Source organism: Tasmannia lanceolata, unplaced genomic scaffold (assembly GCF_043159265.1).
Source record: "Tasmannia lanceolata isolate RefF3 unplaced genomic scaffold, GAP_Taslan_0.1 ptg000008l, whole genome shotgun sequence".
Classification (NCBI taxonomy): Eukaryota; Viridiplantae; Streptophyta; class Magnoliopsida; order Canellales; family Winteraceae; genus Tasmannia; species Tasmannia lanceolata.
Genome location: NW_027518685.1, coordinates 29555114 through 29578646, shown reverse-complemented (window position 1 = coordinate 29578646; position 23533 = coordinate 29555114). Strand labels below are relative to the sequence as shown.

The 23533-nt window shown below is 40.2% G+C and overlaps 1 protein-coding gene across 3 annotated transcripts in view; it reads right to left on the bottom strand.

Annotated features, from left to right (window-relative positions):
* LOC143885111 (ubiquitin C-terminal hydrolase 12-like) overlaps positions 1–23533 on the bottom strand; it is a 57782-nt gene that overhangs the window by 15503 nt on the left and 18746 nt on the right. For 2 of the 3 annotated variants that reach the window (XM_077389105.1, XM_077389106.1), the window contains exons 12-15: positions 16316–16655; positions 16124–16204; positions 15902–16021; positions 3519–3641 (exon numbers count right to left, since the gene is read on the bottom strand). In XM_077389105.1, the coding sequence (XP_077245220.1) occupies positions 3519–3641; positions 15902–16021; positions 16124–16204; positions 16316–16655 (664 nt within the window). The remainder of the gene's footprint in view (positions 1–3518; positions 3642–15901; positions 16022–16123; positions 16205–16315; positions 16656–23533) is intronic. The other variant, XM_077389107.1, reaches the window with a different exon arrangement.

Here is a 23533-nt window from a genome sequence, read left to right as displayed (position 1 = left end):
ATCATTGTTGAAGGAAACATCCAAGAACGTAATTAATTAGATGACTGATAGATCAGAATACCCCTGGAGATGGGCAGATGCACGATTGAAGAGATTCTTGACAGAGTGAGGATCATGCAGTCGAATTTCGGCACACTAGGAGATCCGCCAATAACGATGCCGACCAATGAGCTTGCTATGGAGTTAACAGACTTGCCTTGGAAGTATTCGACTTTCTCCCCCATTGATTTGGCCCAACTAGTATTTTTGCCTTCCTATGTATGATGTTTAGTACAAGTGTTTCAAAACACGGATGCGGGTCAAAACGCGGCCGAGAAAATCCTAATCAACTAGGCTCGACGTTGTCAGATGCTCGGTTGACGCAGCTGAGTACTCGGTTGATGCGGTCATAACTCAGGAGAGTTAAAGGAGTTTTTATTGACAAAGTAGAACAAAATGCGGAACGCAGCAAAGGTAAAAGGGAGCCAACACAGGGGAGTCCACGATGACACAGAGGAGTTTTGAAACTATGGTTTGTACTGACCATCTCGGTCCCCGGTTCTTGGCCTTCTCCATTGAATATATTTATCGTTACCATTCAAAAAAATAAATAAATAATGCATGCAAACATATATTTCCAATGTACAATGAAATATAATCAAACATACTGTTCATAACTCAATACCAATGTGGTAGGCAATCAAAATTTTCTGATGAAGTGTCATAATTAATGTGGTCATACACATGATCATAACGGTCCTTCTTGTTTGGCTTGTATTGGTCATCTAATGGACGGTTTGGATCATCCTATTGTGTGGGCCATATGGTACTTTTTAATAAAGTGAGGAGTGCGATCATCAAAATATGGTAGTGCTGATAACATTTCCCTTTTTTTAATGTTGACTCCAGCAGACCAACACACAATACCCACAATGGCTCCATCCAGACCACGTTCTTCAAGCACCCCACCAAAAGTTGATTTTTCCCAGACAACAACGGATTAGCTCCCCAGCTGAAAATACAAACAAACCATTCATCTGAAAAACAATGCTGCTGAAAAACACAGGTCTGCCAACCAATCGGATGCTTATGCTTGAAGAAACCCCATGAAAGATGGGTAGTTAGTCAGAGACCAAAGTTGAATAGCCAATATCTTCTTTCTTCTTTTTTGGAATAATTGAATAGCCAATATCTTCTAACAAGTGACGACAACGATAGACCGTTAGGGATAATTGACTAAACTAGAATGAACATTGAAGGGGGTTATATGAGAGAACCCTACACTAAGAAACAGCAGAGCACGGCGACTGAAATATACTTGCCACAGAGAGAGAGAGAGAGAGAGAGAGAGAGATGGCTAGTATTTCCATTGTAATATTTAACAACATAGAAAACAATATTAAATCATACTATGAGGGCAGCTGGACACTAGAAATTAAAGGACTTGAAACTTTTTTTCATTGATCATGTGAAAACATTGCAAATATTATGGATGTTAGGGGTTTAGTTGGTTCATGACAAGGCTTGTTTCAATCCATATGGACAGTAACCTAGTTTCCTAACAGAAGACTCCTTCAACATAAAGGGAAATGCCAGCCAGAGACTGCCATGGATAAGTAAAAGCAACAACAATGAGTAGTTCTACGAGACTTTGAAGGTGATATGAGAAGGAATTGGAAGTCTACATGGGGATGATGACTGTGCAGCTCTGTAATACAGCATACTAAGCAATTTATGGTGAAAGAATTGCTCTACATTTTTATTTGCTGGAGCTTTATTTGTTTGAAAAGAAGAAAAAGTAGGGGACAAGTAAGATTTTGAATTATAATAGAAGTTGGGGTATGTGGGTCTATATAAGATGGGTGTTGCAGGATTTCTGCAACGTTTATTCAGTCAAGTATTGATAGTTGATGTGGAAATTCATGTGGTACTTCTATAGGTAATTCATAATCATCAGCCTACTGGATTTTATTTTCTTCAATATTTATCCAAATCACAAACTGTTGTGTAATGAACGACCAGTACCCCAAATTTCCAGTACATATCCTCTGGGATAAAATTCGCCTGAGATCACGCTGTGTCTGATTCAGGGACTGATTGATTTCTACAATCAGAAAACCGCATTAATATAGAATATAGATACCAATCTAGGCATCAAGTGCAACTAGGCAACTAAAGACAAAAACAGAATTTAGCATTATACAAATCCGAAAGGGAAATCAGAAAGTAATAATGAAAGCATGAGAAAAAGAAACTCCCGAAATATCTTTGTTAGGTCATTTTCTCTCCCTTTTCTCTTTAATCAATGTTTTTTTCTAGTTTCAAAAAAAAATGATGTTCATTTTTTTTTCTGTTTCTTTTTTTTTTTTTTAAGTGGTCGCCAATTTTATTAAAAATAACAACAAAGACCGAGGTGGTGCGTACAAACATAGCCAGAACAAACAAAAACAAATACAGACAAGGGATAATCAGGGAGGAAGAGAGTCATAAAGAACCAAAGACTCCAAGGAAACCCCAGCTTTAGCAAGGCAATCCGCCACCTCATTGGCGGAGCGACGCACATGCATGAAGGTGGCTGAGGAGGCTTTCAACAAATCAAACATTTCATCAAACAAATTATCAAATCTCCAAGGCGGTTTTTGAGGACCGTTGAGCCATCGAGTCACATTCAATAAGTCCCCTTCCACCACGACATTAACAATGCAGTCTCTTGCCGAGAGTCTCAAGCCTTGATGAACCCCTCGCACCTCCACTTCTGTAGCATCCCCTTCTTTTGCCAACATCAAACAAATGATGTTGATTCTTGGCAATGCGCAAACATATTATACTCTACCTAAGTTACCAGATCGAAAGATTGCACTGTATGAAGACTCACATATGTATAATTTGCAGTGTAAACTAAAGCAATAACCAACCCTTTAAGACAAACAAAAGGCAGGACAAACATACAACGAATGCAAGAGTAAGATGCATATTTTTAAAGAAACTAATATGTAAATAGTATTTATCTTCAAAAAGTAACAGCCAAGAAGGCGAACATTCGCTGTCTTCTATTCAAATAAACACAAGACAGGAAACTGCAGCCTGGCACCACATCAAGTGGAATGCCCACAACATCATATATCTACCACACATCTCAATTTTGCACTAAACAGAACATGTTGAATTCCCTAATATTCCTTTCCAATTTCACTATCAGAAAATATTATCCGTTATGGGTGCCTGTTGCCCTTATTTGGAGCATTTACCAAACATAGCACTCGTTTTGTTTGTTGATGGTTTATTAGTTAATTAAGAACATCGATCAAATCCATCAGTGCATTAGAATCTAGCACATTGAGGCTTTACAGAATGGCTCATTTGCATAAACATCAGTGACTTGCACAGTGACACGTGATCAACAAAATGGTGCAGCATAAAAATACTGAACTTATGTTCTAAAGTGTCTAATTTTGCATGCAATGATTCCACTAATGAGATAACTTTGAGCAAGCCCAGTTTGCATAACATGTGAAAAATAAGTGGCAGGAAGAATTTACAGATTGCATTTCCTCTTGCAGTGTCAACGGCCTATTGGGACGATATGTATGGTTTTGGCGCTTTGCCCAGAGCCAAAAACGCTGAAATTGCACCGGAATACCGAATTCCTTGGCCACTTCTTCCTGTGAACCATTTCAAAATAAGGTAACCAACAAAATAATAAGAAATGGTAATGACAAAATTTGATGATGTAGTACTGAGAAACTGAGCATCCACATCAAAAGCTTTGTATCCAACAAGATGTATCATGTCTATATCTTTCAAAAAAATCCATTCAAAAAAATATGAATCTTTCAAAAAAAAAAAGTATCATGTATATGGTATGCATTAAAAGAGAGTCAATCTAAAAATGCAACAAATCTTTCCAGATTTCATTTCATGACCAAGGTTTTAAATTTCGGTTTCGGGTGTGATTTCGGTCCTCACCGAAACCGAAATTTTAGGCCGAAAATTCAAAATTTCAGGCGAAATCCACGAAATCAAATAAAATAATATTTTATTACATAGAAAATTTCGACCGAAATTTCGGTAATTTCGGCTGAAATTTCGGGAAAGTACTATTTAACAGAAAAAATCTATTTTTTTGGGTGAAATTGTTTAAATTTCAGCCAAAATTTGGGAGAAAACAAAATTTCGGTCGAAATTTTATACCATTTCGGGTTACCCGATTTTGGTTTCGTCCTCTACCAAAACCTGAAATTTCGGATTTTGGTCGAAATTTAAAACCTTGTTCCTGACACAAAACTAAAGGTTTAATGGATTTGATACATAAAATACAGAAAACCATAATACAAGAAAAAATAAGACCGGGAATGTATATATGCATAAGCCAGTTAGTAAGGCATTATAATTCTTTATTGAAAATAGAATGTATTGGGACGAAAATAAGGACCAGCAACCAATAAAGAAAGAGAATTACAACAGAGGAATCTGATACTCAACTGCTAACCGTTGGATTAATGCATCACCTATAGCACGTGAATCGGCCTAACAAAGTATAGAAAGAGAGCAACAACTCACACACACACGCACACACCCAAAAAAAAAACACAGATTGGACCCTTAAATTTACCCCTAAAACCCCTATTATTCATCTCCTTCCATTTCCACAACACAATAGTAACTAAACACACACACCCCAAAACACACCAGTGATAGTCACAGATGCACTAAGCAGATTACACCTCACCAAGGAACATGGTTTTAAATTTCCAACAAAACCGACACGAAATGAATGAAATTGAAATGTTTGTGTTTTCATCCTCACCGAAACCAAAACAACCGAAATGCACAGCCAAAATCGTAAGTACAATAGTCGTACGACTATTATTGTATTAGTATCTATTATACAAGGGACTTGCTAGGCAATTTCTTGGGAAGCCATTTCACGGCTCGATTTTGCATGTGAGAACAGCCACACATGTTGACTTTTTGGAAGCTTGTCTTATTCATTTAAGGTTGACTTTTTGGCAGATTTTGTCTTATTCATTTAATTCATCTGAGGTTGACATTTTGGCAGATTTTGTCTTATTCATTTAATTCATCTGAGGTGGCTGTTCTCGCATGCAAAAGTCAGCCGCAAAATGGCTTTCAGCGACATTGACTAGCAAATCCCATTATATAATTATATTTATACAAATTGCAAACAAAAATGTGGCGCATGAATTTTTTATAAATATTTAAATGAATTACATGTGAAATTTCGTTGGTACTAAATTATCAGAGATGCGCAACAATGCATGTCATTAGGTGTTAGATGTTTTTAAAACATTATGGATGGTTGACTTATGCAATGGTTTCCAAGTGTGTATTTGTGCTTATTCTACCATTTCCTGAAGTTTCATCTTTAAAGTCTAGTATTTACATATGTTTCAATATGTTTCCTTGATTTTATATGTTTTTACTTTTCTTTTCCCTTTGTATCTTTCGGTTGATCATCTTGGTCTTCTCTTTTCAATGAATGATATTCACCATTCAAAAAAAAAAATGATTTCCATCGAAATTTCCAACCGAAACCGAAACATTTCTTTTTACGTGGTGACCGAAATAGAAACCTAAACCGAAATTTAAAACCTTGCCAAGGAAGAAACTCAAGCAGGCATTATCCACTTCACTCTGAACAGCCCAAGGAACAACTTCAAATCAACGTTTTTTTTTTAATGGTACTCCAAATCAACTTATGCAAAGAAACAATGGTTGGGAAGATCTCTCTCCAAAGCATGAAAGACATCTACTCAGATACCTAAATTATAATGTCTAATAATTGTCCATGATGCTATATTTCCACCGAAAACGACATGAAACGACCGAAATGTTTCCATTCCCATCCCTACCGAAATGCATACCGAATTGAAAAGCATAATGAAACCAAAACCATGTATTGGTGGTATACATGGTGTTAACCGAGAGTTTAGAGAGAGAGGAATGAATGAGTTAGGGTAATCTCCCCCTGACTCATATCTTTATACTAAAACATAAAGGAATGTACAAAGTCCTAAATGCCCTTAGGCAAGTTACATATTCCAACACTCCCCCTCAAGCTGGAATGTAGATATCATACATTCCTAGCTTGTTACATATATCACTCAATTTTGACTTATTTAAGGACTTTGTAAACATATCAGCTAATTGGTCCCCTGACAGAGTAAACACAGTGCAAATCTCTCTTTTTTGGATTCTTTGACGGATAAAATGACAATCCACTTCAATATGTTTGGTGCGCTCATGGAAGACTGGATTGTTGGCAATGTATATTGCAGCTTTGTTGTCACAATAAAGCTGCGAAAGAGAAGATGACATGAAGCCAATTTCAGAAAGAAGTGAACGTAGCCAAATAAGTTTCGTGCTTGTCTGTGCCATTGCCCTGTATTCAGCCTCTGCACTGGACTTAGCTATAACATCCTGCTTCTTACTCTTCCATGAAACAAGATTGCCACCTACAAATGTACAATACCCAGTGGTGGACCGTCTATCTGCTGGGGATCCAGCCCAATCTGCATCAGAGAAGCCTTCAACTTTCATATGGCCATATCTTTTGAACATCAATCTCTTCCCTGGAGCCCCTTTCAAATACTTGAGAATCTGTGTCACCGTAGCCCAGTGAGAAGTGCGTGGAGAGCTCATATACTGACTGACAACTCCAACAGCATATGAAATATCTGGCTGAGTAACAGTGAGATATATAAGTTTACCGACAAGCATGCGATACCTGCCAGGATCCTCCAACAACTCTCCTTCTTCTGAAACGAGTTTCACATTAGGATCCATGGGTGCAGAAGCTGATTTAACTCCAAGATTGTCTGTTTCTTTTAGCAAGTCCAAGACATACTTTCTCTGTGATAGGAACAAGCCTCTAGAAGAACGAGCAACCTCTATCCTCAAGAAATACCTGAGCTGACCCAAATCCTTAGTAGAGAATTCCTTTTGCAAGAAGGTTTTCAAACGCTGTATACCTTGTGAATTGCTCCCTGTGATGATTATGTCATCCACATAAACTATCAACAAAATACACCCAGCTGTAGAGTGATAACTGAAGACTGAGTGATCCACTGCGCATCGTTTCATGCCAAAGCGCATGGCTGCCTCACTGAATCTCCCAAACCACGCACGCGGAGATTGTTTGAGGCCATAGAGTGACTTGCGTAGGCGACACATGTAGGAGGAAGTCTCCCCCTGAGCAAGAAACCCTGGTGGTTGCTCCATATACACCTCCTCAGTCAGGTCGCCATGGAGGAAGGCATTCTTCACATCCAGCTGATGAAGGGGCCAGCTATGATTAACAGCAAGAGACAGGAGCACACGGCAAGAGACAGGAGCACACGGACAGAGGAACTTTTCGCAACTGGACTGAATGTAATGACTGCGATTAACTTTTCTTTAATAACCCTAAGATTTAGGCTTTGGATCGATGGATCTAAATTTCAAGACTGAATTGTTAGAATTTTTAAACAAAATAATAAAAAGATTTGAAAAGATTTTGGAGGGAAGATTCAAATTATGTTTCCCTCTCTTGTTTTAAAGCAAAAGACTTGCATATGTGGGGACTTGAACACAAGACCTTGGTGAATGTGCTTGTGGTGTGTTTTCAAAACCAAAAACGTTTTTGTCTTTTAATGGTAATTAAGAGAGAAACGTTTTTGTCTTTTAATGGTAATTAAGAGAAAAACGTTTTTGTCTTTTAATGGTAATTAAGAGAGAAACGTTTATGTCTTTTAATGGTAATTAAGAGAGAAACGTTTTTGTCTTTTAATGGTAATTAAGAGAGAAACGTTTTTGTCTTTTAATGGTAATTAAGAGAAAAACGTTTTTGTCTTTTAATGGTAATTAAGAGAGAAACGTTTTTGTCTTTTAATGGTAATTAAGAGAGAAACGTTTTTGTCTTTTAATGGTAATTAAGAGAGAAACGTTTTTGTCTTTTAATGATAATTAAGAGAGAAACGTTTTTGTCTTTTAATGGTAATTAAGAGAGAAACGTTTATGTCTTTTAATGGTAATTAAGAGAGAAACGTTTTTGTCTTTTAATGGTAATTAAGAGAGAAACGTTTTTGTCTTTTAATGGTGATTAACAGAGAAACGTTTTTGTCTTTTAATGGTAATTAAGAGAGAAACGTTTTTTTTCTTTTAATGGTGATTAATTATCCTCCAACAGTCAAATTCTCATCTATAAAAAGAAGAGAACAGCACCATTGGAGATATAGTTTTTACAGAAAACATCAAAGTTTCTGCTTGTCTTCTTCCTTTCCTCCGTTCTGATCTGAGCACAGTTCTACGGTGATTCTGGGTGGACCAGTCAGCGAGTGCACGTGGACTGGAGCCAACTTTGGCTGTTTTATCTTGGAGCGTCACACAAAGTTAAATTATTTCATCAATTCAAAACCCTTGTGTGCGTTGACACTTTTCAACCCCTTATCAATTCTTTACATCGACTTAAAAGAACATGGATATGATTTTATCTTCAGGCTGATTCCCCTCACACTTTCACTTAGAGGCCGTCCCAATATATACATCCGAGGTCTTTACAAGGCAGGTGATACCTAACTTTGCTCGTATGGCTTTCAATTTATCCAACAAGAATGGTGAAGTATTTCATTTACATTGTTTCTAAGTTATTCTATATTATATGTTGAAATGGATTCAGTTTAAATTGTATTTATTTATTTGATTCTGAAAAGCTCTAAGAAAGGTAGGAAAGGTTGCTGAGCTGTATATGGAAAATTTCTCCTCACTATGTAGACGTGTTTTAAAACTGGGGAGGGCATGGACCCAAAAGGGCAGTGACCCAAAAGGGCATGACCCAGAACCGGACAATAGCGGACAATATCTACATGGGTAGGATCGGGATTTCACATCATGGTATCAGGGCTGGACCTTCTATCATATTGGAAAAGTATTTGTTCAGTGTATTTGAATTGAATTTTGGTTTAGAAAATCTCTATAAATTATCATATTGGAAAAATATTTGTTCAGTGTATTTGAATTGAATTCTGGTTTAGAAAATCTCTATGAATTATTATATTGGAAAAGTATTTGAATGTTATTTGAATAAATATGGATCTTGATCGGCTGTTTAGATTGAACTATCATACCTGCCAGGTTACTATCACTCTGCTTGACGTTGTTTTCTCCCCAGGATTAGAGGATGCCCACGAGGGTGCGTTTGCGCACAAGGACGTTTAGGAGCATAGAGCGATGGGAGAAATAATTGAAATGACGATACTTTCGTCGACGTCTCGGTTTTATTTAAGAAATTTCTAGTTTGGATTTTATTTAGTAGAACATGTTATTGAAATGTCGATGTTATTGTAAGGAACATTTTAGTTATAGAATAAGAATGGCAGTTGTTTAAGTTTCATAGATGTTTGTTTAAAAAAAAAAATTTATTGCGAGTATTTTGACAGGTGTTTGCTTGTAGCGATCCGGTCACGGGAATCGGGTCGTTACACTGAAGGTCTCAGTGTAGTCAACACCAAAAGTCTGAGTGTATCCTTTCGCGACTAACCGTGCTTTTAAGCGCTTGACAGTACCATCAGGGAGGTATTTGATGGAGAAAACCCACCGACAACCAACAGGACGGGCACCAGCGGGTAGGGAAACCAGATCTTATGTATCATTTCTATGAAGAGCGCTCATTTCTAGGTTCATAGCATCACGCCAGCCAGGATGATCAAGAGCCTCAGCCACTGACTGTGGTAAAGACATAGAAGACAAGGAGGAAACAAAGCTCTGAAAGGTACTGGTGAGCTTATCATAAGAAACAAAATTCGAAATAGGATGTATAGTAGAACGGGATGTCGTACGAGATGCAATAGGAGAATCAGAGACAATTGATGAAGGCGGAAGAGAAGATACCTGAGAGCGGGAGAGAGGGATCATCGGCTCAGAAGATGATTGTGCGAGAGGAGGTATAAGAGACCTATCTGTAACTTGGCGCCGCTGATACTGCTGTGTAATTTTAGGTGGAGCTGGCTTCTCCAACGTGGCAGAAGAAGTAGAAGCTGCAGAAGCTGGCCGCACGAAAATAGGAGATGACGGAAGAGAAGCAGGTAGATCTGGTAAGGGAAGTGGGACCTCGGACTCAAGAGAAGGGGTGAAAGATGCCGCGCCATGTTGGAAGAATGCCTCAAACTCAAAGAACGCAACATCGGCTGAGACAAACCAGCGACGCAGACGAGGGCTATAGCAACAATAACCTTTCTGCGTACGAGAATACCCCAGAAAGACACAACGCTCAGACCGGGGATCGAGTTTGTCAAGGCAAGGTCCAAGGTGATGAACAAAACAAACGCATCCAAATACAGGAGGTGTAAGAGGAAACTGTTCCTTACCAGGAGATAAAATCTCAAAAGAAGAGGCACCCTCTAAGACAGAGGTAGGAAGGCGATTTGCAAAAAAACACGCCGTGAGAAGGGCATCACTCCAGTATGCCTTGGGAACACTCATCTGAAAAAGAAGACTGCGACCTACTTCAAGCAAATAACGAAGTTTCCTCTCAGCAACACCATTCTGTTGAGAGGTGTACGCACATGAAGACTGATGTAAAATCCCATGTTGGGAGAGATAAGATTGAAAGCCATTAGTATCAGAAAAGTATTCTCTAGCATTGTCAGTACGAAGACATTTAATATTGCAATTATATTGATTCTTAATTTCAGAATGAAATGTGCGAAAAGCAAAGAACACGTCAGATCGACTCTTCAGTAAATATAATCAGGTCATGCGTGAGAAGTCATCAATAAACACAATAAAATACCGAAAGCCAGTACTAGACGCGACCCTAGAGGGTCCCCATACATCAAAATTGACTAATTCAAATGGACTAGACACTCGACTAATGATCCGGGACGGAAACGACACACGACGGTGCTTCCCGAGTTCACAGGACTCGCACTGAAAACTAGAAAAAGGTCCGGGAACCAGAGAAGTCTGCTGCAGCCGCTGAAGTGAAGGATGCCCCAGGCGACAATACCACTGAAATGTATCCACAGAGCTATGTAAGACAGTAGGCGACCAGCGGTCAAGACGATAGAGTCCATCTACCTCACGACCCGTTCCAATCGTCTTCCCAGTCGAGAGATCCTGAAACAAACAGTAAGATGGGAAAAATGAGACAGAACAGTGAAGAGATTTAGTAATTTGGCTAACTGAAAGTAAACTAAATGGTGATTTTGGTTCACATAAAACAGAAGATAAGGTAAGAGCAGGATGAGGGGAGATATGACCAACACCAGTGATAGGTGTAGTGGACCCATCAGCAAGGATGATAGACTGAGAGGGAGACGAGAAAGAGCGAAAAGAATGAAGCTGAGAAGAGTTACCAGTCAGGTGATTGGATGCGCCAAAGTCAATGATCAATGACCCTGAGCTAGATAGAAGGGTAGTGGGTGAACTACCTGGCTGGGCGAAACCTGCAGAGGGAGGACGAGAACTGAGCCGCAGACGCTGGAACTCCTCATAATCGGCACGGGATAATGTATAGGTGGAATCAGCTGGTGCAGGAACAGAAGCAGAGGGAGCGCAATCTAAAGCAGAAGCAGTAGTAGCACCCATATGAGTAGAGCGTGCCTGACGAAGCTCGAGATGCAGGGTATTGAGTGCAAAAAGAACGGCCACGGCCACCACCAGAACGACCACCACCACGGCCGGCACGGCCACGGCCACCACCAGAGGAGGCTCCACCAGGAGGCGGGCGAGTACTGTTATCATAGGTCGCGAGAGCAGAACCATCAATAGGACAGATATCACTGGATCACCAGGAGAGCACTGCTGGACGCGGGAGTAAACCTCAGTAAGGGAAGGAATAGCGCCAGAAGCGATAATCTGCTGACGAAGATGCATATACTCTGGACCCAAACTCTCAAGGTACTGCACAACACGGATTTGATCCCTCTGACGAGCAGCCTCTGTGAGATCCGTGGTAAGCGGCATGTAAACATCAAGCTGCTGACAGAGGCCAACGAATTGGCTGTAACGGGTGGCAAGAGGAAGATCACCACGGCGGAAACGCACCCACTCAGAATAGGTAGAGCAGATCCGACTAATGTTTGCCACGCTAGAGTAAAGAAGAGTAACATGATCCCAAATCCGTTTCGCAGTAGGCAGAAGCATCAAGGGCCCAGAGACGTGAGGGGTCATACTCTGCCACAGAAGGGTACAAACAAGAGCATCCTCCTGTTCCCATCGATCAAAGGTGGGATCCGTCGTAGGGGGAGGATCATGGCGAATGACGTGGGCTTTCCCACGGGCAATAAGATACTTCTCGACGGCTGCTTTCCAAGTAACGTAGTTTGCCCCATCCAACTTAACAGTAGTGATCAGTGGGAACGATCCATCCACAGAGAGAGATGATGACGAAGAAGACGCCAAAGAGGGTGTCGGACGAACACTAGGAGCCACTCCTGTGGAAGGATTGTCAAGCACCTCCTCCATAACAACAAGCAAGAAAGAAACAGACAATCCAAACCAAGACGAATAACAGAAAATAACGGAATAGGTGGGCAAACTAGGATACGCCAAGAAAGCTAGACGCGGCTCCAAGAATGACGGGCATCGACGGAGCTTGACAAGAGGGAAGCCATGGGGCACAGAGAGGAGCCGCAAAGACAAACAAGAATCAAAGTAGCATAGGAGATGAAGATCTAACACATAATAACAGGGAGAAAAGAGTGGTACAGTTTACCAAGGGATGAAAGGAAGAGGAGGAAAAATGATGTGGGTTGAAAAACTTGGGGTGTGGGGCTTACCAGCAAACCTAGGAATTGGGGGCTGGAAAAAAAAAATTTGGAGGCGAGGCGAAACGCAGCCTTGGAAACTTATTTCCAGGAGAGTGATTGTGGGGTGGGCTCAGAAAATATTTTCCCGAAAAATTTTGGGGGGGGGTGCAAATCCTCGGAAAAAGTTTTCCAAGTTGGGAAGAAAATATTTTCTTCCTGGAAAATTTTGAGGGGGTGCAGATCCTCGTTGCTGGAAAAACAAATCCCGCCGTGAGTGGAAAATGGGGGTGAGGTTGCTGCAAGGGGAGGGGACCAGGAGTTACGCGCAGGGAAGAAGAAGATGGTGGGAGGGAGGGCCTGCTACCTTCGACTCAGAGGGAACGACTCCTCACGAGGAAAAAAACAGCATGTCGGTGTGCCTCGGATGAAACTTCGGCCGAAGTTGGGTTTAGGGTTTCGCAGCAGGAGGGGAGGGGGTGGCGGAGAAGATGGAGGCTGATAGAGAACCCTACGGATCAGAAAATCCTAAGGCTTTGATACCATGTTAACCGAGAGTTTAGAGAGAGAGGAATGAATGAGTTAGGGTAATCTCCCCTGACTCATATCTTTATACTAAAACATAAAGGAATGTACAAAGTCCTAAATGCCCTTAGGCAAGTTACATATTCCAACACATGGTTTAAATCATAAGTGTAATAGTGGTGCACGATAGCTTATGTATTACATAATTATATTTAGGGAAAATTGTTTGTGAGCTTGAGCTCATATAGCTTATATGAGCTAGACTGCCACAAAAACATGGGTCCCACATTTTTTGGGTGATCCAAAGCATTCATTTTGAAGAACTTTACATAGATAGGGTGTGTACAAAAAATCAGGTCCATAGGATCATCCTAACCCATTCAAAAGTGGAGGGGAAAATGGACAGACACTATTTGTCAACAAATCTGCCCATTTTTTCCTCCACTTTTGGAGGGGTTAGGATGATCCGATGGACTTGATTTTTGGTACACACCCTATCTATGATGGGGCCTTGCAAATGAATGGTTTGGATCACCATAAAAAATGTGGGACCCACGTGCTTGGGCACTCGAGCTCATATAAAATTATATGGGCTCAAGCTCACGAACAACATCCCCTTATAAATTGACAAACTGAGTGCATGTATTATGCGTAAATATTTATATGAATTGCACGTAACATTTTTTAAAAAAAAATTTGACAAATATATTCATACAACAAAAAACAATTGGTACGTACTAAATTATTAGACATACACGACAGTACATGTCACTACGTGTTCGATGTTTTTACACTACTATGGATGGTTGCCTTGCCTATGTGATGGTTTCTAAGTGTGTAGATATGCTTATTCTAGCATTTCCTGAAGTTTCATCTATAAATTCTATCGTGTGTATTTGTTTCCATATGTTTCTGTGATTTTACACGATTTTAACCGAAATTTCCAATTGAGACCGAAACGTTTCCGTTTTCGTGGCGACCAAAACAGATATTTTAAACCATAGTGGTATATTGTATCAACATGTGCTACATAGTTATATTTATATTAATTGCATGCAAAATAAGGTGTATAAATTATGTATAGATATTTATATGAATTACATGTAAAAAGCTATATGTGCTGAATTATTAGACATGGGCAACATCTCATGTTACACGGTACTTGATGTTGTTAAACCATTATGAATGGTTGTCTTGCTTATGTGATAGTTTAAGTGTATTTGTGCCTCTTAGCATTTCTTTTCATCTTAATATTCTATTGTCTCCGTGTATTTCAAATGGATGAAAGGCCTATTGGCCCGAAAAACTATTGAATACAAATTAAAATAGATGCTTTCTAATAATATTTGAGTGTGATGCCTTTTCTTAAGTGTGATGCTTCATACTAGGTCAGTTCTCTATCCCTAAACTTTTATTTCAATTCCTTTCTTTACTCTTCTATTCTCCCTTTCTTTTAGTCCCTCTTTCTCTTTTCCCTTTGTTTTCCCTTTCCTTATTCACCATTCCATTCATAACCACCACCACCATCCCAATTGAGTTCGTAAACCGCTCACTTTTTCTACTCCTATCACCCCTCTTTCTGGATCTTCACCTTTTTTTTATCTTGATCTTGATATATATCCTTACTCTCTCTTTCTCTTGGTTGTCATGGATTCACATCATTTTGATATCAAAGCTGGATTCACATCAATTTACATCAGATATTCATTCAATCAAAAGTCCAAGAAAGACATAGGAAAATGCCATAGAGTTTAGAATTTAAATGAAAAAGAGGAAAGAAAAAGGAGGACAAACAAGAAGAGCACTATGACTTGAAAGGACCAAAAAAGAAGGAGAAAAGGAAGAGGTGCATGTATGTTAGAAAAAATGTAACCAAGTTAGCTCGCCACCCCAAATTTTGAGTAAAAAAATATTCATTTTACAGAGAGAGAGAGAGAGAGAGAGATTCTTTACAACCATGATTTCTTTGAAGAGAGTAACTTCTTTCTATTAACACCATGAAACTCCAACAATGGATGATTTATGAAGCAGAGACGTATAAAAAGCAACACAATGCGTGTATCTTTCAACCCAAACGACGTAAGATAACTTGACAAGTCAAATATGGCCAGTGAGAGAATCTGGGCATAGATCTTTCTACACAAACTATGTAAGATAACTTGACAAGTCAAATATGGCCAGTGTCTGGGTACGCAATCTATATTTCCCATCAATTCAGCTGCACCAACACTGCACAAAAAAGCATGATTTTTCCTACAACAATCCGTAAGTCAACTCGAATACCCTTGTTGTGTTTTCTGATGTATTTCCCGGCTTTGTCTGGGTGTGGTCCTTCACCATCTTGACCAAAAGGATTTTGCCATATTATTAATAAAGATCCATCATTCATACAAAAAGGTAGAGTAGACACACAGATTCAAGGGTAATAAATTCATCAAAAGTTGACAAAAGAGAAAAACTGTATGATAAACAATATTGAAGGGGCAATGGAAAGCTAAAAGGCAAACAGCAACTTATAATCAAGAAAAAAACGTTACCATAATCTTGCATCCATAATGTCAATTGTAAGATTTGATTCTTGCGCAAAAGAGAAATCAAAAGTCCAAAACTACAATTCACATATGTACTTGCCCAAACAAAAAACACGGTACCTTGAAAAGGTTAAAAGGTGTCTGCTTCTGAATACGAAAACTTCGAACTTTGTCATGATCGACAAGATCAAAATAAATATCCCGTCCGATCTGTTCTGCAAGATCCTCATTCCGAGCAACCTAAAGTATTGATTCAATTCAGTGAATAACATTGGAAGATGAACGTGCGATAATACACTAACATGTAGTCAGGCAAAAAGAAGAATGGTTAAAAACTAAAACCTTTATAATGGTATATAGGTGTGCCTCAGCTTTTTCCTTCTTCTTGTGCTCCTTTTCTTCTTGTTCTTTCTTCAACCTTTCCTGGAATAAGATACAGCATACCCTCAATTCATTCGAGTGTTCCCACAGGCATCTGAAAAAGTTAAATTAACAGAGGTACTCTAAGAGAAAAAACGAAAAAATAAAAAATACCCTAAGGTGTTCAGCGATGTCCTTCTCATCCACATTACAAATTATTTTCTCCTTGTCACTGTCACGGATATAGACAAGCATGTATGCATTTGAATATTTTGTAAACTTCAATGGAGTGGTGTGGAAGCCTGGATTTGTCTGGGGAAACTGTTGGATATAAGCAAAAGATAAGAAACAGCATAAATTAAAGCAATAGCCAAAAGCAAGAAGATACGAAAATACGAAGAAGTATTTTTTTATTTTTTGGTTGGAAATACCCGCCTCTTCCTCACCACCATACTGCTCCTCTAATGCCCTTTTCATATCTTCTTTTGTTACTCGTTCGTCGTCGAACTTCAACCTGAAAGCAGAATACACTCCATCAACCAATAGTCAATGAATAAGGTGTACAAGATTCCCCATTATGTTACAATGTACCTTATATAGCTTTATAAGACATAAGTTTTATGAAGATGAAATGCTATAGCTTATGATAGATCAGAAGTTATTTTTATGGAAAAAAACGAAAGGTAAATGACACTTGGACAAACTCATGGGCCACACAGACTTGCATGACATTGTGCACAAGCAATTTATGCCAGCACGTGTATCATTGTTACATCAACATGCTGATGGGTACCATCTGAGTGAAGAAAAGACCTGAGAGTTCATTTATCAACATATGCTCAAGTAAGGCCCACGTGGAGCACCCACACATTACTAGGCCACGAATTGAAGCAGCAAGGAGGAGATGGGACCCCCTGTCATTTTTTATATTTTGACTTTGGTCGAACTGTATAAAGGGAAAAATTACCCTTTGACCGGGTTAATGTAAGCCCATATGGACAACATGAGGTGATCGCATGGTTTGGGTTTAGTTTTATTTTCGAAAAGAGTCTCATAGGTTATTTTTAGAATAAACATTAACGTTAAGTTAGTTGCCCTTTGGGTTAATATTGTTTTAGTTAATTAAGTCGTTTCGATTTTTACAACTCGATTAGAAAGTCCCCTATTTCAGTTTTGTGAGGAGTCATAAGGTTAGAAGTTTATGTAGAGGGTTAGCAACTCAAGATTGAGTTGAGTTTTGGTTTCAAATTTGGGGAGGAGACTCCCCACGCAAGTCAAGATCTAGAATTCGTGTAGCTCTGTGGAGAGTCTACATATAGTAGGCCTACAACCAATTTTAGATATGGATGAATGAAATAATATTTTATTGCTTGCTTGCTTAGACTTGGATGTGATTTCCTTCAACATCACGGTGTGACTCCATGAAAACCCTAGGGGTATTGATGCCCTAAGTAGACGCCGGAGCGATGCCTTGGTGTTTCTATCCACTTTCCCTCTCCTATTCAAAGTCAAAGGTATTTATACATCTCGTTAATTTTCATTCATCTTCTTCTTGTTTCCAACCCTTGCATCTTCCCGAAAAAATAAGTTTTACTTCTTATTTGATAGGGACTATTTCCTTATGTTTTTTTGAAAAATGACGTATTTCATTAATATTCAAATAGCATTCAGGACCAGGAGTCTCGGCCTACAATACAAAATATTAAGATGAATTGGCACTGGCATACCCAAGACCAAGACAAGTTGTACCCTCCATATTACAAAAGTGGATCCAAGTCCAAATACAATCCTTGAAAGGATTACAAATATGTAAGAATTATAGTTTCCTCCCTTAAGAGTCCTGCTTTAGCTAACACGTCCGCCTCCTCATTTTCTCCGGTGCTCAATTTTAGGGTTCATCCTGAAGACGCCAGGGCCCTTTTGAAGTACCCGAAGCCCAGCCCACTGCATATGTCGAGTCCCCCTCTATGATTAAGGAACCCAGATTGTTCTCATATGCCCATCGTAGTCCAAAAAGAAGGGCCTTGACTTCCGCCACATTCGCATCGCAAATTCCTGCCGGACTCGAGAAAGACATAATGGTAGATTGTTTATCATCCCTGATTAGACTGCCAATCCCTGCCCTTCCTGGATTTCCTATCGAGCTTCCATCAAAATTAAGTTTGAGCCACCCAGTTGGTGGAGCCATCCACTTAGGTTTAGGTTTGATTCGTATCGCTCCATCCCAGATGATAGCCCACCAATTCCTTATCAAGTCCCCCACACCATAAGGTAATTTCCTTTTGTTCTTACCCCATGTAATAAGTTCTACCTTGATATCCATCGCCAAACGCCCCAAGGTTCCACAACGATCTTCAAAGATACGCCTCGCTCCTTCCATATGTTCCAGATAATAGCAAAGGGAAAAGTGGTCCACAGAAGTTTGCCTATTTCCCCAAATGGTCCTCCTCGCAAGTAGATGAGGAGCGAACTAATTGAACTTGGGCAAACCCAGCACATTCCAAAGGTGCCAATTGCTCTCATCCCTAATTGATAGGAGAAAGGGCAGTGCAACATCAGGTGGTCTAAAGTTTCTTCATGCTCATGCAGAGGACACAAATGCTTGCAAGGCTGAAGTGCCTTTTTTCAGGCGGTCGCAAGTGTTTATCTTCCTATGAATCAAAGTCCACCCGAAAGCCACTCCTCTTGGTGGAGCCAGCGATTTTCAAATATGCCTCTTATCCGATTTCTGACTCACATTCAGTTCTGCGAAAAAGGATTTGGCCGTAAACACATCGTTCGACTCCGGTGACCATAATATTTCATCATCTGTTGATTTAGAGCATTACACCGATTGTAGCTATAAAAGAAGCCGTTCGAGGTCCTGTATTTCCTCATCTTTAAGATTTCTTCATAAACGAATGTCCCAAAAACCTTTTCCAAACTTTCCTTCTCGGTTGAAGTATTCCGCCATCGTAGCCTCTTGGTTAGCCGCAATCAGATATAGCCTTGGGTAGTCGACAGAGACCTGCACTTTACCACATCAAAGATCTTTCCAGAATCTTACCTCAGTACCCTTTCCCACTTTGTATCTCATTCTCTGGTCAAAATCATCCTTGACTGAGCAGATAGACTTCCAAGAACTCGATCCCTTCCCAGTAATAGGTTTTTTTATAGTCCAATCCCCCTTTTTCATCCCATATTTTGAGTCAACCACCTCGTGCCATAGAGCCATCTTTTTCATTACCATATCGCCAGATCCATTTTCCTAGCAATGATTTGTTGCGCAATCTTAATCTTAATTTCATCTTGGTTGGATTTGGTTACTGTATCCCAATTCATTAGATGCCTTAATTTCTTGGATTCCCCACTGCCATCCCAAAGGAAGTCCCTTTGTAATTTTTCTATTCGTGAGGCCACCTTCACCGGGATTTTGAAGAGCGACATGAAGTACACCGGCATATTGGCTAGGGCTGCTTTTATCAACGTTATTCTTCCCCCTAATGATATGTATTTTTTCTTCCAGGTGGCAAGTTTCCGTTCCACCCTCTCAACCACCGGGTCCAATTGCAATGCCGATGGGATACCAAAGTCCAGTGGCAGGCCTAGGTAAGACACCGGGAAAATCCCAGCAATACAGCCAACTGATGCTGCCAGATTCTGAACCTTTTGGTGCTCCATTTTAATTCCCAAGAGCATGCTTTTGGAAAAGTTAATTTTGAGACTCGAAATAGCCTCAAACCACTTGAATATTCTTAGAACATTAGGGATAGCGTGAGGGGTATTTTGCAGGAAGACGAGTGTATCATCTGCAAACTGTAGCTGTGTTATCGTGTCAGCACTTGGCCCTGCAGACAAACCCTGGATCAACCCAGATTCCCAAGCTTTGGTCAGCATTAGGCTAAGTGCCTCCACCACTATGACGAAGACATAAGGAGCTAGAGGGTCACCCAGACGAAGCCCTCTGGAACTCTTAAAGTAACCTTCTGCCGGGCCATTAATAAGTACTGAGAAGCTATTGTTCGATATTACCGATTTCGTCCACATTTGCCATTTACTCCTAAAGCCCATACGATCTTGAATGGAATCGACAACTTCCCAATCAATGTGATCATAGGCCTTTTCAATATCAATCTTGAAAATCAGACCTGAGCTGCCACTTCTCTTGATCGAGTCTATAATCTCGTTAGCTATTACTCAAGAATTTGCCTAGAGTCCACAAAGGCTCCCTGAAAGGGGAAACTATGTTCCCCATACACCTTTTCACTCTACGAGCCAGCAATTTGGAAACAAGCTTTGGAACGCTATGGATTAGGCTGATTGGTCTGAATCTTTTATCCCTATCACCCCTTATTTTCGGTATCAATGCTATGAAAGTTGCTCTGGCTGCTTCGCTAATTATGCCTTTCTCCTGAAACTCTAGAAGGAACGCCATAATATCCTTCTTCATGATACCCCAAAAACTTTGGAAGAAAGCCATTGGGAAACCATCCGAGCCCGGAGCTTTGTCTTTTGCCATGGAGAAAATAGCCCGTTCCACTTCTTCCTCTGTAAAATCTTGGTCCAAGGAAATTCGTTGTCCACGACTGATAGATCTGAATTGAATTCCCTCCAATTTCGGCCGCCATTCCACCGATTTTGTAAATAAAGAACAGTAGCATTCAATAATCCTCCGTTTGATTGAGCCTAGATCTTCGATTAGCAAGCCCCCCTCCTTCAGACTCGAAATAGTATTGGTGCGCTGCCTTGAATTCGCCATTTTGTGGAATAATTTTGTATTCCGGTCACCTTCTTTAAGCCAAGTGACCCTTGATTTTTTACGCCACCTTATCTCTTCTCTTCGCAGAATTTCCTCGTACTGTTCTAGAAGTTCCAATCTTTTCACTTTCTCAGCATTCGAGAGGGAATGAGCTCTTTCTCTTTCTTCCAAAAACTCCAAAGCACTCAGAATCTCCGCCTTGTTGCAATTGCTTTCCTCATCCATAGATTTTTGCCATTCTTTTATTTTCAACTTTATAGCCTTGAGTTTCTTGCATAGAATGTAACCCTTCCAGCCTTGTCCGAGATCTCTTCCCACCATTGTTTAATTTTTCCATCTAATTCCGAAATTTCAATGAGGTCTAGATTAAATCTAAATGGTCGTGGGCCTCCAGAGAAATCCGAGATTTCCAGTACAATAGAATTATGATCAGATAGAAGTTTAGGAAAAGCCCTCTGACTGATAAGTGGGAACCGATCTTCCCATTCTGAGGTTAAAAGAACTCGATCCAGCCGACACATTACTAATCGATCACGATTGTTTAAACAAGTAAAATGTGCTCCTTTTAGAATGGCAGATCGATCAAATCCATTTCTTGTATAAAATTTGAGAACTTCCTCATGCTTGTAGTTATCCTGGCTGGAGAATTCTTTTCTGAGGGAAACCGAATTGTGTTGAAGTCTCCTCCTATAATCCATGCACCCTGACATGCATTTCGAATCGAAGACAATTCACTCCACAATTCATTCCTCTCCCTGCCTCTTACAGGACCATATCCACCGTTAATGTCCACCTCTCATCCCATTCCGATGAAGTGAAGGAAACTGAAATCGAGAACCTGCCAATCCTGGTTCCTTCTCTAACAAATGTACCCTCCTTCCATATTACAATAATACCCCCAGCCGTCCCCACCGATTGCATAGCAGCCCATTCCCAATGATTTCTACCCCATAGTTTATTAATGAGTTGGACTCCCATTATTTTATTCAGTAATCGCCACCAGATCCAGCTTCCGCTGAAAGACAAAATCTTTGATTAATTGTATCTTCTTATCTTCCCCGAATCCCCTTATATTCCAGAAACCCATCCTATTGGGATCGAGGATTCAACTCCCGAGTCAAAATCTTGTTAAGAGAAAACCACCACCCTCTTAGAAGGATTCCGAGAAACAACCCTTCTAGAGGACTAGCCAGAAACTTTTGCGATCAGAAGTGGAGAATGGAGAACCCCTGTCCTGTGATCCTTGTTAACCTGCTTTACATTTTTTTTTATAGTGGTGTTCTCCTTAGTCTGAGCTTCAGAAGGAATGGACTCGCCTAAGGAATGGACTCGCCTTTTCTCTTCCATTCTCGATTTTGATTTTTTCTTGCCTTCGAAAACCCTTTTTTGAACTTGGGTCCACCCGCACTGCTTTTAAGAATTCCCAGGGCCCGTTTTACTTTTGCTTCCAATCCGGGCGAGATCACAATATCCGTACTATTTCTTCCACGCCATCTTTTTCTCTCTCCAGCTGTCACTTGTTATGTATTCTTATCTGAGCTAGCATTTTGAGTTTGAAATTTGAAATTTGAAATTTGAAATTCGAAAGAGCTTCGCAATGACCTGTTTGAACTCCCGTGCCCATGACGATTTGTCGTATTCTACTATCACCCATCCCAATATGGACACCCTTCCTTATATCTGTAGGAATACGATTGACAGTTGGGCCCTCCATATAACACGCCAGAACATCTTGCCAGTGGGAAACTGTCATTGCCGGCGGTAAAGGCATTTCTCCCCCTTGAGGCCCTTCCATTGGCGATGGAATCGGATCTTGAACTTCCAATCCTATCATAAAATAAGAATTTTGAACTCGGAGTCGTAAAAATGGTAGTGAGAATGTCCGTTTCAGTGTGTAAATTTTCGCCGATGCATAGCTCATGCACTGGCCGTTGTTTTCCCCCATTCTTATCTCCAGCACAGATCCGAGACATCTCCCTAGAGCTTCAACTGTGGATGTCGCCCAAACATGAAAAGGAATTCCATAAAAGCTTACCCAAAATTCCTCCGCTCCTTGTTGATAATCGGGATCCCACATTTTAAGGGATAAAAGATGCATGTCACAAGCTTTACCACCCATATTTAGGACCTCTAGAGCTAGATCCTCACAGTCAAACATGAACAAGACTTCGTTTTTAGCAAGAAGTAGGGTCCAGCAGGGACGGAATGCCGCAGTGCTTCCTTGCCCAGCTCCAAAGCCCCCGATGTTCCATTCCATCTCCATTGCCCTTCCTACTAAACAGGTGTTTAAAAGATTTCGCCTTTCATCTATTTCTTTCTCCGAGATTGATAAAAGCGGAATTCCACCCTCTGTGCTAGTTAAAATTTCACCTGAATAGCCACCCTCTACTGTTCTCCCATCGTCATTGATTGTTGCTTGCTTCACACCTGGTTTCACCGCCGCTGTAGGTTTCATCTTCTGACAATCGTTTGCACACCAACGGCATTTTCCCCTCCAATTGAAATTATAGTAACCATAGTCAAGACAGCCCCAATCCTTTCGTCCATTCCACCCCTGGCTCCATCTCCTGCTCTCTGTCGCCAAGCTTCCCATCGCTTTTTCGTCCAGCATACTAACAGTTTGGCTTACTATTCCTAATGTTTAAATTCATCTA